The sequence below is a fragment of the Pyrus communis genome, chromosome 4, assembly GCF_963583255.1.
Source record: "Pyrus communis chromosome 4, drPyrComm1.1, whole genome shotgun sequence".
Lineage (NCBI taxonomy): Eukaryota > Viridiplantae > Streptophyta > Magnoliopsida > Rosales > Rosaceae > Pyrus > Pyrus communis.
The window spans coordinates 9,597,711-9,611,072 of NC_084806.1; the positions used below are offsets into that span (position 1 = coordinate 9,597,711).

The 13,362-nt window shown below is 35.0% G+C and overlaps 3 protein-coding genes across 3 annotated transcripts; all 3 read left to right on the plus strand.

Annotated features, from left to right (window-relative positions):
- Nucleotides 1-410: 410 nt before the first annotated feature.
- LOC137732120 (uncharacterized) lies at nucleotides 411-3,954 on the plus strand. Its single transcript, XM_068471418.1, has 7 exons — nucleotides 411-484; nucleotides 631-691; nucleotides 2,909-2,968; nucleotides 3,090-3,137; nucleotides 3,294-3,356; nucleotides 3,637-3,709; nucleotides 3,799-3,954. The coding sequence occupies exons 1-6, from the start codon at nucleotides 411-413 to the stop codon at nucleotides 3,694-3,696; spliced, it is 366 nt and encodes a 121-aa protein (XP_068327519.1). The 3' UTR covers nucleotides 3,697-3,709; nucleotides 3,799-3,954.
- A 1,082-nt stretch (nucleotides 3,955-5,036) lies between these two features.
- Nucleotides 5,037-6,383, plus strand: LOC137730536 (uncharacterized). The gene is made up of 4 exons (XM_068469525.1): nucleotides 5,037-5,323; nucleotides 5,427-5,539; nucleotides 5,824-6,049; nucleotides 6,164-6,383. Exons 1-4 carry the CDS (start codon nucleotides 5,248-5,250, stop codon nucleotides 6,277-6,279), a joined length of 531 nt encoding a protein of 176 aa, XP_068325626.1. The 5' UTR covers nucleotides 5,037-5,247; the 3' UTR covers nucleotides 6,280-6,383.
- A 740-nt stretch (nucleotides 6,384-7,123) lies between these two features.
- Nucleotides 7,124-11,202, plus strand: LOC137731982 (AMSH-like ubiquitin thioesterase 3). Its single transcript, XM_068471255.1, has 14 exons — nucleotides 7,124-7,332; nucleotides 7,766-7,830; nucleotides 7,960-8,035; nucleotides 8,160-8,357; nucleotides 8,556-8,653; nucleotides 8,741-8,846; nucleotides 8,936-8,982; nucleotides 9,178-9,505; nucleotides 9,635-9,724; nucleotides 9,817-9,879; nucleotides 10,212-10,286; nucleotides 10,390-10,452; nucleotides 10,746-10,798; nucleotides 10,888-11,202. Exons 1-14 carry the CDS (start codon nucleotides 7,234-7,236, stop codon nucleotides 11,060-11,062), a joined length of 1,536 nt encoding a protein of 511 aa, XP_068327356.1. The 5' UTR covers nucleotides 7,124-7,233; the 3' UTR covers nucleotides 11,063-11,202.
- Nucleotides 11,203-13,362: the final 2,160 nt, after the last annotated feature.

The window sequence follows — 13,362 nt, forward strand, 5'->3', positions numbered from 1 at the left end:
TACGATATAAATCAAACTTTTATATTGGGCTTGGTTTGAACATACTTTCTTTTTATTTCTTTTTCCTGCGTAGAATTATTTATATGAAATCATTGATACATTATGAGAATCGCTTAATTATGCATAATTAGAATCATTCGACAACGCGTCACGAGAAATAAAAAGAGAAAATGAGATATGCATTTCTCAAATCAAAATAAAATACTAAAATACAAGACAGAGAAATAAATACAAATACATTCTTATCTTACCTCTCACTCAACCCTCATTCCTCGTCTCTCTCTTTCTTTTTATCCTTTGGTTCCCTTTTGCATCTCTCACTTTGCTCTTCCACAAGGTAATGCCAAGATCCCTTTTATCTTTCTCTTATTGTTTCTTTTATCATTTTGGTCTATATATATATTATTTATATGTATATATTACTAAGATTAACCTACTCCTACCCCATTTCAATACTTCTGCTATTTGCAGCGGCATTGTTCTTGTTAGCAACCTCTCTCTCTCTCTCTCTCTTTTCATGTCTTAATTCTCTATTTTCATGCCAAATTTCTTCTATATTCCCTTTGGTTTTCATTGTTAATTAGCTCTTAATTTTGTTCCCATGATTGATTAGAATCCATGATCGTGTAGGAGAGCCAAGATGGAGGATTGCAGCAGAGGCCAAGACTATTTCTCTGCCCAAGACCATGAGGTAACCTGCTCCTTATTCTCTCTCTTATTCGTAATTCCAACTTATTATTTGCTAAATTATTGAGTTTAATTAGACGATTTAAAGGGAAAAAAAAAATACAAAAATTCAAATTGCCGTAGGCTATTTCCATGGTGTCGGTTCTAATGTATAAAAACTAAGAACTTTGGTGGTCGTATCTGCAATCGGTACTGCATGGTTCACGTGATACGCTCAACATCCACTTTATTTCAAATAAAGTTGGTGGCAGTATTTTTATGGGAAGTGTTATTGGTATTCTAAAAATTTCATTTACACTCTTCATAAGTGTATTTTTCTTTCCTAATATAGAAAGTTTGGAATGTAGAATGAGATTTTTGGAGTGCTAATAACAATTCCCATTTTTATTTATTAATTACTAATTTACTAGCGGATAAGTTTCTTCTATCCTACGTAATCTATAGATTTTCTCTGCCCAACATATAATTTGAACTAATATATTGAGGTTGGTGGGTGAGAATAGGTCTACTCTTTTCGGATTATCTTTAGAGGACGATCCTAAGCCAACAAAACTCTCCGCTTTGTGAGGATCAAGAGAAAAACGATTTTCTTTACTTTCATATTTTATTATTTTCTTTACTTTAATATTTTATTCTCGTATACTAAATGATTTTCTCCTTTGGTATTTTAATTAATCAAATGGAATTTTAAAAGACTGGAAAATTTGACCATAAGGGTGTTTTACTTTATATACACGACATCTTGACTGTATATCTTTTTACACCGAAAAAAAAAAATATATTTTTCTTACTATAGGGAAAAATAATTATGCTACCATAAATAGTTTCTTTAATTGCTTCCATTTTCTTGTCAAGACACCACAAATAAGCAATGCCAAAATGTAAAACTCACTTGGTTGTGTCAGTTTAAAAACAAAACACAACAAAATAGAGAGATTTCAATTTAAAACATCTTTTTAATGTCAAAAAGGTGAATAATACTTCTTCTTCTTTTTTTTTTTATAAGAAAAAACTTTGATAATTCTCTAATTTTATCTGTAAAATTACATCATCTTTGTGCCAAAGGGCATGTACTATAATCTGTTGACGAAATTTTATATGTGAGATTTTAAAAAATGTAATTTTCTTAGCTAATTGTAGAGGTATCAAATGAGTCGGTATGGCATGGCTCGACCCATTTAAAGTCACTTTGGGTTGTGCTTGGGCCAACTCACTTAATAAACGAATTATGCTTGGATCGACCTACTTAATAAAATATTAAGCATGGCTCAGCCCACAGTCCTAGCCCATTAAGACCTGGGCTGTGCATAGCCTGGTCACTAATTGAACCGACTTCGGCAAAACAAACTTTAGTTATTTTAAAATTTTAAAAAAAATTATTTGAACATGTTATTAAGCTAAATATCACTAATACTAAGTGTTACTAACCTTAAAATGTATGTTTGTAATTAAGAATAATAAAAATTAAGTCTTTTATAATGGGCCAGGGTCGCGGGTTGTGCTTGGGTTATGACGGGCCCAACAAATTGTGTGCCGGTCGGCCATTGAACTCTTAGGCCCGGCTCCACCACTTCTTACGAATCATGAAGTGAGGTATCTTAAATAAATCGACTTAAGCTGTGCCATGCCTTATTTAAGTGGATTGTGTCTGTGCCGTTCTTACACCGGCCCGCTAGGTTGAGACCTATAATTGTTGGGCCCAAAATTGCAATTTAGATTTGGGTGGGTGCGACGCATTACATTTAGGATATTAGTAAGAAACGGCTATTATTTTGACACGACAGGAATATATACCTTTCCTATTCGAAATGTCGGGAGCGGTGAAGTGGTTGCAACTTAAACAATAATGTTATTCATATCATATTTGTGTACCACATTTTCATATTATCTTAGGTGGTATTTGATGTGGACGGCCACATCATTTAAATTAATCAAATTTTTAAATTTAGTTCATTATTTAATAAACTAATAATTAAGAAAAACTAGTTAATTAAATTATGATTGTGATATAAGAAAAGTCTTTCTTTTGCATTTCCTTGGGTTTTGCAAAATTTTCAAATGATATGGCTGTTCATATCATATATCATCTAAGATGGTATAGAAATGTGGTATAAAAAGATGATATGAATAACATTACTCTTAAACTTTAGGAATGCTTACCAAATGTCTCACCAATCAGTATTGACAATTCTTTTTTTTTTTTTTCTGGTTTTAATTACAGGCAACATCTGCCAACAAATATGGAGGCCTTGCGCCAAAGAAGAAGCCTTTGATTTCAAAGGTAAAAACCGATTACAGATTACCACTTCAAAAAATTCAGTCAGTTCTGTTTTTTCTGTTATATTTCATTGAACCCATCGAACAAAACCCTAATTTGTGTGTGCGTGCGTGCGTGCATGCAGGATCATGAACGTGCCTTCTTTGATTCAGCAGATTGGGCACTATGCAAGGTATTGTTAATCCCTACCAAAAAAAAAAAAAAAAAGGAAAGAAAAGAAAGAAAAGAAACTTAACCTCTTTTCTCTTACTCTCTATCTTTTTACTTTTTGCTCATTCAATTCTATGAATAAAATAAAATAAAAATTCAATTCATGGATGTGTAACAGCAAGGTGCAGGGGTGAATCCCAAATCAACAGCAGCAGTGGAGACCTTACGACCAAAACTCCAGGTATAGAATTATAACTACACCTAAGTGCATTACTTTCGGGAACGCGACAATTTTTATTGTCAATGTCGTTGAAGTTTAGAAAAATCTAACGAGTCCATATATCACCTTGAAAACCATATATATTGATATTTCAGTGGGGGCAAGACAACAGATAATTCCTAACAAAATGTCAATGTCTAATTAAGAAGTTTATACAATTTTCTTGTGTTTTTCATTACAATAATGTAATTAACTAGGTTTGTATTGATAAAAACACCCAATTTACGTGACAATATTGCAGAGAACACCACACCAGCAGCTACCCCCAAGACGACCCGCTTGTACATCTGATCATGAATGATATACAGCCTCCCGTAAGTTCAAATGCGATTAGTCATCTTCGTAGTATGTTATACTAATCTTCATTCAATGTTTTGTTATTCTTTGGTTTATGATGTTGCAGGGAGCATGGATTCGTCGAGGGCTCAGAGTAGTTTGTTGTTTGAGAGGATTAATGTTGATTACCAAGCTATATGTATAATTAAGCATTGAAATTGGCTGAATGTAATAATTGTCACTTAGCTTTTTATAATAAGAGTACGTAGTTCTTCTCTCCAAAGTTAGGCATTCTCTATTAATTTCGTGGTTAGTTTTGTGATTCCAACTTGAGTTGAATCCCTAACCAAAACTGGTATTTTATGACAACGACTTCTTTTAGATAACACTTGCCTCAACCGCTAGGGCATACAAACGGTTTGATCCATGCATATCCTTAAAATATTGGAGAAGAAGTTACAAATATCCTTGCACCATTACCTCTCTGCCAATCAACTGTCAAGTTGGTCCACTTTTTGCTTACACGGATGCTAGATTGATGACAATAGATTAATAGATGTATGCCATATGAACAACAAATAATAACTTTCCTCATAAAATTTTAAATTTTTAGATATATTCAATTGAGCGTCCATGTAAGTAAAAAATAGGTGAAATGAGCTCCTAACTAGAATAAACTTTCATAGTTTGGCAGATAGAGGACCGTGGTGTAACAATTTGTAATTTGAATGCCCTCATGTTTGTATAGCATATGGACCAAATTGTTCTGTAAATCAAATAGGTGCAAAATATAATTTACCCTTCTAAAGTGCAATATTCTTTGGTTACAAGAAAGCCATATTTTCACCCTTAAAGAAAAGAGAAAACTGATGTAAAATGGAAACATCAAATTTCCACGTTTGAAAGAGAAAAAACCATGCGCTAGCCACTTACAACAGTACATTCTGTGAATAGTAACTCATTGCCAATTCGCCACAAGTCTCCCTACCAATCTATATATATTGCTTCTCTTACGGTATTACTTAGGCCGTGAACTAAACCTCAAACTCTTAATTTTCTCTCTAACGGAACACCATCTTTACTTGTAGTGCAAGTTAGGCAATTGCATAACGCTAGCTCATGCAAATTTTTAGGTTTGATTTTTGACACTCTAAGAAAAAGTCCTCAGCAAGTGGAAGTTGGTGACTTGCACTCCAACTGCTCTCTCCTTCTAGTCGTCGGCATTTCTCCAAATTTTTTACCTATTTTAGAGCAAACCCATCAATCGGTTTTCATTTCTTCCGATTAAAATCTACCAACATCTACTTTTACAGCATTTTCCCATCCACAATAGTTACTTAAGTTCTTATGTTTGTTCAAGGTGACAATCAATGCATGTATATGAGAGAATTTGGTAAAATCACAGCTGAAATAAGATTTATGTTCAAGAAAGTAGAATGGTAGGCAAGGTTGTTATATGTTTCTTCCATTATATTGCTACGGTCGTTAACACTGCATCGGTATAAATTTCGATTTAGCTCCAATAATAGCTATATTTTTCTTCCAAGGTAGTTGCTCTAGTTTGCAAGCTTCTGTCATGGCATTAACGATGAACCAACTCTCAGTTTTAGCTGCAGCTTTCATCTGCATCTCTCTTTTCTGCTGCAGAACTGGTATATATGTTACAGAGAAACATATATATTATTTTCCTACTTATTGTTCCCCTCCACTAAAATGTTAAATGGAACTTTTTTTTTTTGTGCAAAAATATTACAGGGATGGCTGATGATTATACACCTGAAAGAGGTTATGAGCCAGAAAAAGGCACTGAACTCCAGGATCCAACTCAAATTGTAGACAAAGCCTTGCTGTGTTTCAATGATAAATATGTAAGTCACACCTCGTTAATATGTCAGATACACACTGTCTATGTGTAATATGTCAGATACTGTTATTGCCCACAAAATATACAAACACGTTATAGATCCATTTTTGACAATATTGATGCACACCATCACTTAATTATTAGAACAAATGTCATGCACAAAAAGTTTTCCAAGTGTTTACGTGTGACACTAGGAAAAAAAGCTCATAGAAACGTTAGAAATTGTTATTTGTGGACGTAAACACAATTGTCATGGAAATATATGTAATGGTTTCGAGAAACGTTCAGGTTTACAGCAGCTGTGAAGAGTCTTACAGATTGAATGAGGGTGGAAATCTGAAGGTACCTGCAGAAAAAACTGATGAATACTGCAATGGTCCTTGCTTGACGGAGACACACCTTTTGCTCGATTGTCTTGAAAACATCATGACCAACTTCCTGTTTTACAACAAGGCCACGATTCAAGACGTTCGAGACACGATTCATGCCGGATGCGGCCACAGCGAAGAAAGAGGTAACCTTTGATTTGTACCTAGTCATGGTGCTGTGAAGAGATTATATTTTGTTTTGGTTAAGTAAATGTCAGTTGTTACTTGTATAATCAGTCATTAAATTGCAATTTCTGCAGGTAAATTCGATGTGGCTGAGCACATGAGAGCTGAAGGAAGCAAAGCACACAAGGCTGTAAACCAGATTCTAATTGGGATTGTGTTGATGATTGCGGGGACTGGATTACTGTACTAACCTCCAATATGTATGATGCCGTAATTAATTAATTCCCATAACACTATAGCATAATAATGTTACCATATATATGCAGGACATATATTATATAAAATTTCAAGAGACTTATAGCTTAAGTAATTAAAAGCGTTTTTTTTCTGTATTAGAAATTATATGTTATCCTCATCCCTAGTTCTTTCATCGTTTGGCCAAAGACAAACGAAGGGGCGAATGAATATAAGATTAAACTTTGATTTGAAGGCTCCACTTTACAACAGATGACCATGTACAAAGACGATATCGTGCACACCCTTGAGAAAAACCAGTCTTATATTTTGTTGTTATGTTACCAAATAAACGAATGAATAACAAAATTACTTTTGTTATAGTATTAAAATTATTGTGTCTGACAGCGGAATCAGATGAACTACTTAAATTACATGGATCGTTGAAGGAGTTGTGCATGACATCAAACATTACTTAAATACTCAGTATTTTGTGAGTCGGTGGAACAGTCCATGGGATATGACTGTCAAAAGAATTTCACCTCAACTATTCCTATGATTGGAATGTCAGTGTAACCAGAACACAAGATGATATACGATGTGTTATTATAAAAAGAGTATGATATGTGTGTTAAAAAATTAATAACTTAAAAATAAAATATTTCACCACTTATATAAAAATACATAATATGTCATCTATATTCTGATCACAATAAATTTTTTTTACTAACACTGGTCGGTTCACGAAATTCCGTAGTCAGCATTGCACGTAATGAAAACCATACGGTACCTCTGTAACCTCACCATGTCGACATAAAAAATTAAAAAAAAATTAAAACGACAGTTCTCCGCACAAAACGACCGAGTTTTGACTCTACTCGCACGCTCAGAACATCGTTCCGCTTCCGTTCCCTCCCTGAAGCTCTGCGCGCGATACCGCTTGTCCAACTGGCATTCGTCGCCGGAGAAGATGAAGATCAGCATCAATTCGATGGCTCGGCGAGTCGAGGTCGACAATCGCTATCCTCTCCGATTTTACTTCCGAATCGCCGATAATCTTCTCAGACAGGTTCTCTTTTGATTTTCCTCTCTCTTCTTTCGATTCTCTTTCGCTCTCATTGTAATCGAGTTTAGAGTAATTACGGTTTAATTTGATTGTGAAATGCTAATTACCTACTTAGGACTTTATTAGGGTGCCAAAATTCATGCTTTGATTGAAATTAGCTGTTTAAGGGTTTTTTAATAGCTCTAAGACTCCCAAATCACCCTAAAAATTAAGTCTGTATTCTTCAAATTGAAGGTGAGTTCTGTATGAAATTTGGAAACAGTAGGTTTTGTGATCACAAAAAATTTGTTTAATCCTTACTAATTAGGAATGTATGACCTAATATGGCAATGCTATGTGTTAATCTAGTCATCTGATGAGTATCCCGCAGCTAATGTGTGTTTAAAATTTTCAGTTTTTTGTTTTTGATTTCTAAATGTACTCTTCAAATGCTCAGGCTAGTATTTACCGAGAGGAGAAAAACATCCTAGATTTGTACGTTATACTTCTACGATTCTCAAGGTACGTAAAGAGCGTCGTTGTGATCCCATTTTGTGGGATTGATAGTGTTGTTAGATGATTCACATTGTGTGGGATTGAATAGCATGCAGAATAATTTAGATTTGTAACCTTATTGTTAAAATTTTACAGTTTGGTGTCTGAAACTATACCGTGTCATCGAGACTACCAGACATATCCTTCGAAAGAGAAAACTCTATATAGAAAGGTAAAAGTATGCTTGTTCTTTTAGATAGTGATTAATTTACTACTTCTTTCTTGTTCAATGTGCTTCAACCTGTTCTGGCTGTCGTTTCATCTGTTCTGATTTGGCTGTTGTATCATCGTTGCAGAAACTGCTAAAAGTACTAGATGAGCTTGAATCTTTAAAGCCAGAAGCCCTGCGCCTAGTGAGCAAACTTAACGAGGCCCAAGCAGTTGCTCAACTACCTCAACTTGAAAGCCTAGAAGGCACTTCAAATGGTTTGGCAACGTCTTCTTTAGAGTGGCCTTCTGTGAACAATAAATCGTTGAGCCTAAGCGTTAGGCAGGTACTTAATGCTCTATTGATGTTTTGGGATTAGTTATGCTTGTTCTCATTATCTAGTCATTGATTCCATTAAGTTGTAAAGCACTTACGAAGATGTGTCATAATCTTGTTGTGCCTGCATGTAATATTTTTAGTTTATTTGAAGTTTGTTGGAAGACTATCGATATTACTAAATTACCATCCTATTTAATACTTGCAGCCTGGTAGCTTGACATCTCCGTCATCATGGAAGTATAGAAATGATTATTCACAGATATCAACAAATACTACACAAATTGACAAGCAGTTCCAGAAGCTGTGAGTGTATTTCTTCTAGCCGTATATAGTATATGGATATCCATAGGTCATAATTTGAACTATGACAAAAGTTCCTTGAATATGCAGATCTTTTAATCTACCTCTTCCCAATAAAGAGACTTTGTCTAGACACTCCTTTTTGGGTCCAAATGGTCTTCAGGGCCAGTGGCTAGGACCTAGCGGAAAAGTTAAGGTAAACTGTTAAGTGCAGTTTCAAATCCATTTTTTATATTTTATTTATTCCTGAGCTAGCAGAACTCAATTAACCTATTCGCTATGCAGGTTCAGTATCCAACCAGTACTGACTTAATCCCTACTGATAATTCAGAGTGAGTTTTTCATGCAATACTTCTTGCCTAAAGTCTAAACCTTGTAACTGTGCTCCTTTTCTGCATATTTATTTCATGTTTTGCCTCCTTCTCAGCATGTATTTAATCAAAGCTTGCTTGATTATCTTTGATGAACTTTCCTACTAGTTTTGGCTGCTTCTAACATACTCATTTTCATGTCATCCATGGTTATAGCCTGAATCAGGCTGTACAAAATGATATTGTGGCTTTACAAGATGGTGATCCAGGAGGAATTAAATCTACAATGGAGTCGGTGCTCTCCTTGGATGATGGTGCATGGCCACGCTCTTCTCAGGAATCAAGTCCTTCATTGATTAATGGAGCAAGGGAAGATCCTTTCAAGTTGGTCATCCGTCAGCCTTCTCCTCCTCCTGTAATTGCTCAAGTGCAGCAGGAATATACTCCAATTCCTCCATCAAAAGTGGCAGATCCAAGGCCAGGACTCACAAAACCTTCTCTGGATGGGATGCCAAGCTCTAATTCATATCAACATTTACATGTTGTAAGCTTCCTATTTCTGATCCTTCTTATAGATGGAAACACTTGATCTATCTCTTGTCGATTTACAATCCATGAGAAATTATTTTTCTAGCTTCTAATGGTGAATGTTGTCATTTAATTTGTTTTGCAGCCAGTAAAATTGATGGATGATTTCTTGAGATTGGCTAGGGCTAATACAGAAAAAAACTTAGAGACATGTGGTATTCTTGCTGGTGCATTGGTAAGAATATAATGGTCTTTTCTTTATGAGGAAACTAACATAATTTGATTCCCTTGGGTTCTTATTCTTTCGTTTTTTTCTTGTGGCTGCAGAAAAACAAGGTTTTCCATATCACCACGCTAATAGTCCCAAAGCAAGAGTCGACCTCTGATTCGGTAGGATACATCACATGTTAACTTGTGATTTGCCTTTCCATGTGCTGGTTGATCATACTGAATTTTCCTTCTTGAGATCATTAGATGGTTAAATTGTTTTTCTACACGTAGAGCTGCAAACTATGTACCAAATAAATTAGATGACCAATTTTGCTGAAGATACTCATCCCATTTATAAATAAATTATCATTTAGAATTAAAGAAGCATTTTTATGTAAACTCAGTGGAGTATCTTGAATGCGATCTCTCAATTTTATATGTGCATCTTTTCAAAAGTTAAAAGTGCGTTTTGTCTATTTCTATTAACAACATTATCTTTGTTTTATGTTCAGTGCCAAACGTTGAATGAGGAAGAAATATTTGAGGTTCAAGACAGATTATCTCTTTTTCCACTTGGCTGGATTCATGTAAGTGTCTCAATAGCTTCAGTGGCTTCAATGCGCATTTGGTTGTTATTCTTGCTCTTGTAAATGTAATTATTTTGATTTTCATATCTGTGTGATGCACCAGACACACCCATCACAGACCTGTTTCATGTCGTCCGTTGATCTGCACACTCACTACTCATACCAGGTAAAAAAGCAATCACCTTTCTTTTTCTTGTATTTCATTTTTTTATGAATTTTAGGCTCACGACAGTCTAGGCCTCCCCTTTCTCTATCCTGACTCTTTGGTAATATGTATTTTATTGACTTCAATTGATACTTTTTTAATTCCTCGCGGGTTTAGTTCTTTTTGTGGAAATACATTCTCTACTGTGAAGGATTTGTTATATTATTAGATATCCTTTTGACTATTTGCTCGTGTTCTCCAAGGTGTCATTGCACTATATATAAAGGGGGTTGCTATGGTTTGTTTTGTTTCAGATTATGTTACCAGAAGCAATTGCAATCGTTATGGCTCCAACAGATACATCCAGGTGGGTTTGTTTAACTCTTGACAAAATTGATAATATCGTTTATCATATAATATAATCGGCATGATAAGTTGTCTCCCATGTAATTGCAGTCCACACGGCATATTTCATCTATCCGACCCAGGTGGTGTGTCTGTAATTCGTAACTGTGATCAGCGTGGGTTTCATCCGCATGAAGAGCCCTCAGATGGAACCCCAATTTATGAGCATTGTTCTCATGTGTTTATAAACTCCAATCTGAGAATTAATGTTGTCGATCTGCGGTGAGATTTTGACTCTGACCCTTAAACTGGAAAATTTGAGATTAACGTTGGTAAATATGTAAACGGAACAGTAATTATCTCTTCATCCAATAACTATATTGTAAATTCAAGTGGTTTCTTAATACGAAATTTGATTGAAATATAGCATAACTCCATGGATCATTACTGTATACTGCATTTCACAGAAAGAAAGCACCCCTCTATGCTTCCATTTCTGCAGGAATTTCTCTGTTTGGGTGCTATCGACCGGTTCTAACTTCGCTCTTGATGGAAAACCACCTATATTTACTCGCCGGAATAAGGAAAGCCGCCTATATTTGAGGCATGCCTACAGCCTATAGACCCAGGTGCTATTCTTTGTCCAATAAAATTGGCTTATGTTCGTCCCGACTACCAACATTTGGTACCATAGGTATGGTTACCGACTACCCAACATTCGGTAATGGTATGCTCACAAATAAAACAGCTTATTGCTTGCAGTACAAATTTTCTCTTCGTTGACTTATCAAATCATAGCATAAAAAATATTCTTTGACCTTAACCTAAATCCCAAGGATTTTCACGTTAAAATCCGTAATTTAATAGTTAAAAAACCAGAAATTAAATCGACTAGAGAGGGTTTATGACGTAACACTAAAAAAATCAAGAATGAGGTACTAGACGGGGGTAGTCATTCTCAATGACATAAACATTCTTTCTTTTTTAAGATTTTACAATTTTTTTGGTTTCAAGTAAACATGTCATTAGAGTTGCAATACTAGCCACTAGATAGAGAAAATTGTTCGTCATCGACCCTTGCCTTTGACCTTGAGTGGCGGCAAATCCCTCCCGGTCTCTTCTCCACTTTGCTTCTTTTATCTTTTAACCATCACCATCTATTGGTTGTGGTCGCTCTTTCATTCTGCTGAAGAGAGCCTTAGTGGTTGTAGTACCTCTCTCCCAATGTTGAGGATCTGTGTTTTTCCTTTTGCCCTTTCTCTTTGGTGGTTTGTGCACTTGTCAAAGAAGCGTGAGGAGAAATCTCGACATTTAATAGAGGTGACTCATAACATGGCTTTATTTGTAGACAATTGGAAGATCATTAGATGGTGCGGCCTTGTTCTTTGTAGTGCCATTACAGGGGCTCTCCGAATTGCAAGCAGTCCTTATGCGTGTTATCTTTCTTGTTGGTTAAATATAGTCTCTTCGTGGTTAAGAAATTATATTATATTTCTGACTAGTTTGCAATTTTAGAGTTGTAGTGTTTCTTTTTGTATGCATGTCTCTTATTCATGCTTCATGACTTTCCCGTGTGATTTTTCTTGAATAAGATATTTGCTCCCACCATATTTAATATGTCAATTATGCGTAATTTTTTATTTTTTCGTTCTTAATATATTTTATTCTCTTTAAGAAAAATAAAAGGTCATCAAAGGGTAGTATTGAGAAAATTTATTTAAACTTATGTTTTTATTTATTTTTTATTTTTATCAAACAATTAAATTTCATTAAAGATAAAACATTATAATACAAAGAGAATCATATATGTTTTGTTTAAAGAGAATCATATATGACGATAATATTAGAGGGACCTTAACTTCTTCTCTTGTCCCTATCATCCTATGAATCTGAATCCGATCAGATTTACTTATTACTATTTATAGGGTTGTCCTCTCTCCTCCGTCTCTTTTAAATCGCTACATGAACAACTACAAAGGATTCTCGCTGATCTTTTTTTTTTTTGAGGATTTGGAGAATTCTCATGTTTATTATACATTGTACAGTAAAAAATTATTGTAAATTTTTTTATTGGATTAATTTTAATTTACTGCCATTAAGTTTCATGGTTTTCAACATTTGGTATATGAAATTTTTTTTGTTCTAGAGTTATACCTAAAATTTTAATTTTGTGACAGTCTCATATATATGTTAGCATGAGACAGTTTCATACATCTGACTTGGTAAGTTTCTCATTAACTGATGATATAGCGTTGGTTCATATGGATATGGATAATGATACAGCGTTCATATGGATATGGATAATGACTGAATGCCATGGTATTAAAAAAAAATTAAAAATTAAAAAAAGTAAACCTTCTTCTTCGACTACCCCTTACTATCTCCATCATACCTCTCCTAACCCCTTCCTCCTCCTTATCCTGCACCCCAACCCACTCCTCACCCATCAAACCCAAATCCCGCAAGTTCCCACCGCCCTCAACGGCAAATTGGACCCAGGCACCAATTCCCGATCCAGTTGGAGTTTTTGCTCTAGACCTTGCACCACCGGAAAACACGAAAGTTGCAGGTGCGGCGTGACTGGGT

Coding starts and splice junctions, on each gene's coding strand:
- LOC137732120 (XM_068471418.1), top strand. CDS start 411: ATGTATATATTACTAAGATTAACCTACTCCTACCCCATTTCAATACTT. Junction 485..630: donor TTTGCAGCGGCATTGTTCTT/GTTAGCAACCTC, acceptor ATGATCGTGTAG/GAGAGCCAAGATGGAGGATT. Junction 2,969..3,089: donor AGAAGCCTTTGATTTCAAAG/GTAAAAACCGAT, acceptor GCGTGCATGCAG/GATCATGAACGTGCCTTCTT.
- LOC137730536 (XM_068469525.1), top strand. CDS start 5,248: ATGGCATTAACGATGAACCAACTCTCAGTTTTAGCTGCAGCTTTCATC. Junction 5,540..5,823: donor TGTGTTTCAATGATAAATAT/GTAAGTCACACC, acceptor AGAAACGTTCAG/GTTTACAGCAGCTGTGAAGA. Junction 6,050..6,163: donor CGGCCACAGCGAAGAAAGAG/GTAACCTTTGAT, acceptor CAATTTCTGCAG/GTAAATTCGATGTGGCTGAG.
- LOC137731982 (XM_068471255.1), top strand. CDS start 7,234: ATGAAGATCAGCATCAATTCGATGGCTCGGCGAGTCGAGGTCGACAAT. Junction 8,847..8,935: donor GACCTAGCGGAAAAGTTAAG/GTAAACTGTTAA, acceptor TTCGCTATGCAG/GTTCAGTATCCAACCAGTAC. Junction 9,880..10,211: donor AAGAGTCGACCTCTGATTCG/GTAGGATACATC, acceptor TTTTATGTTCAG/TGCCAAACGTTGAATGAGGA.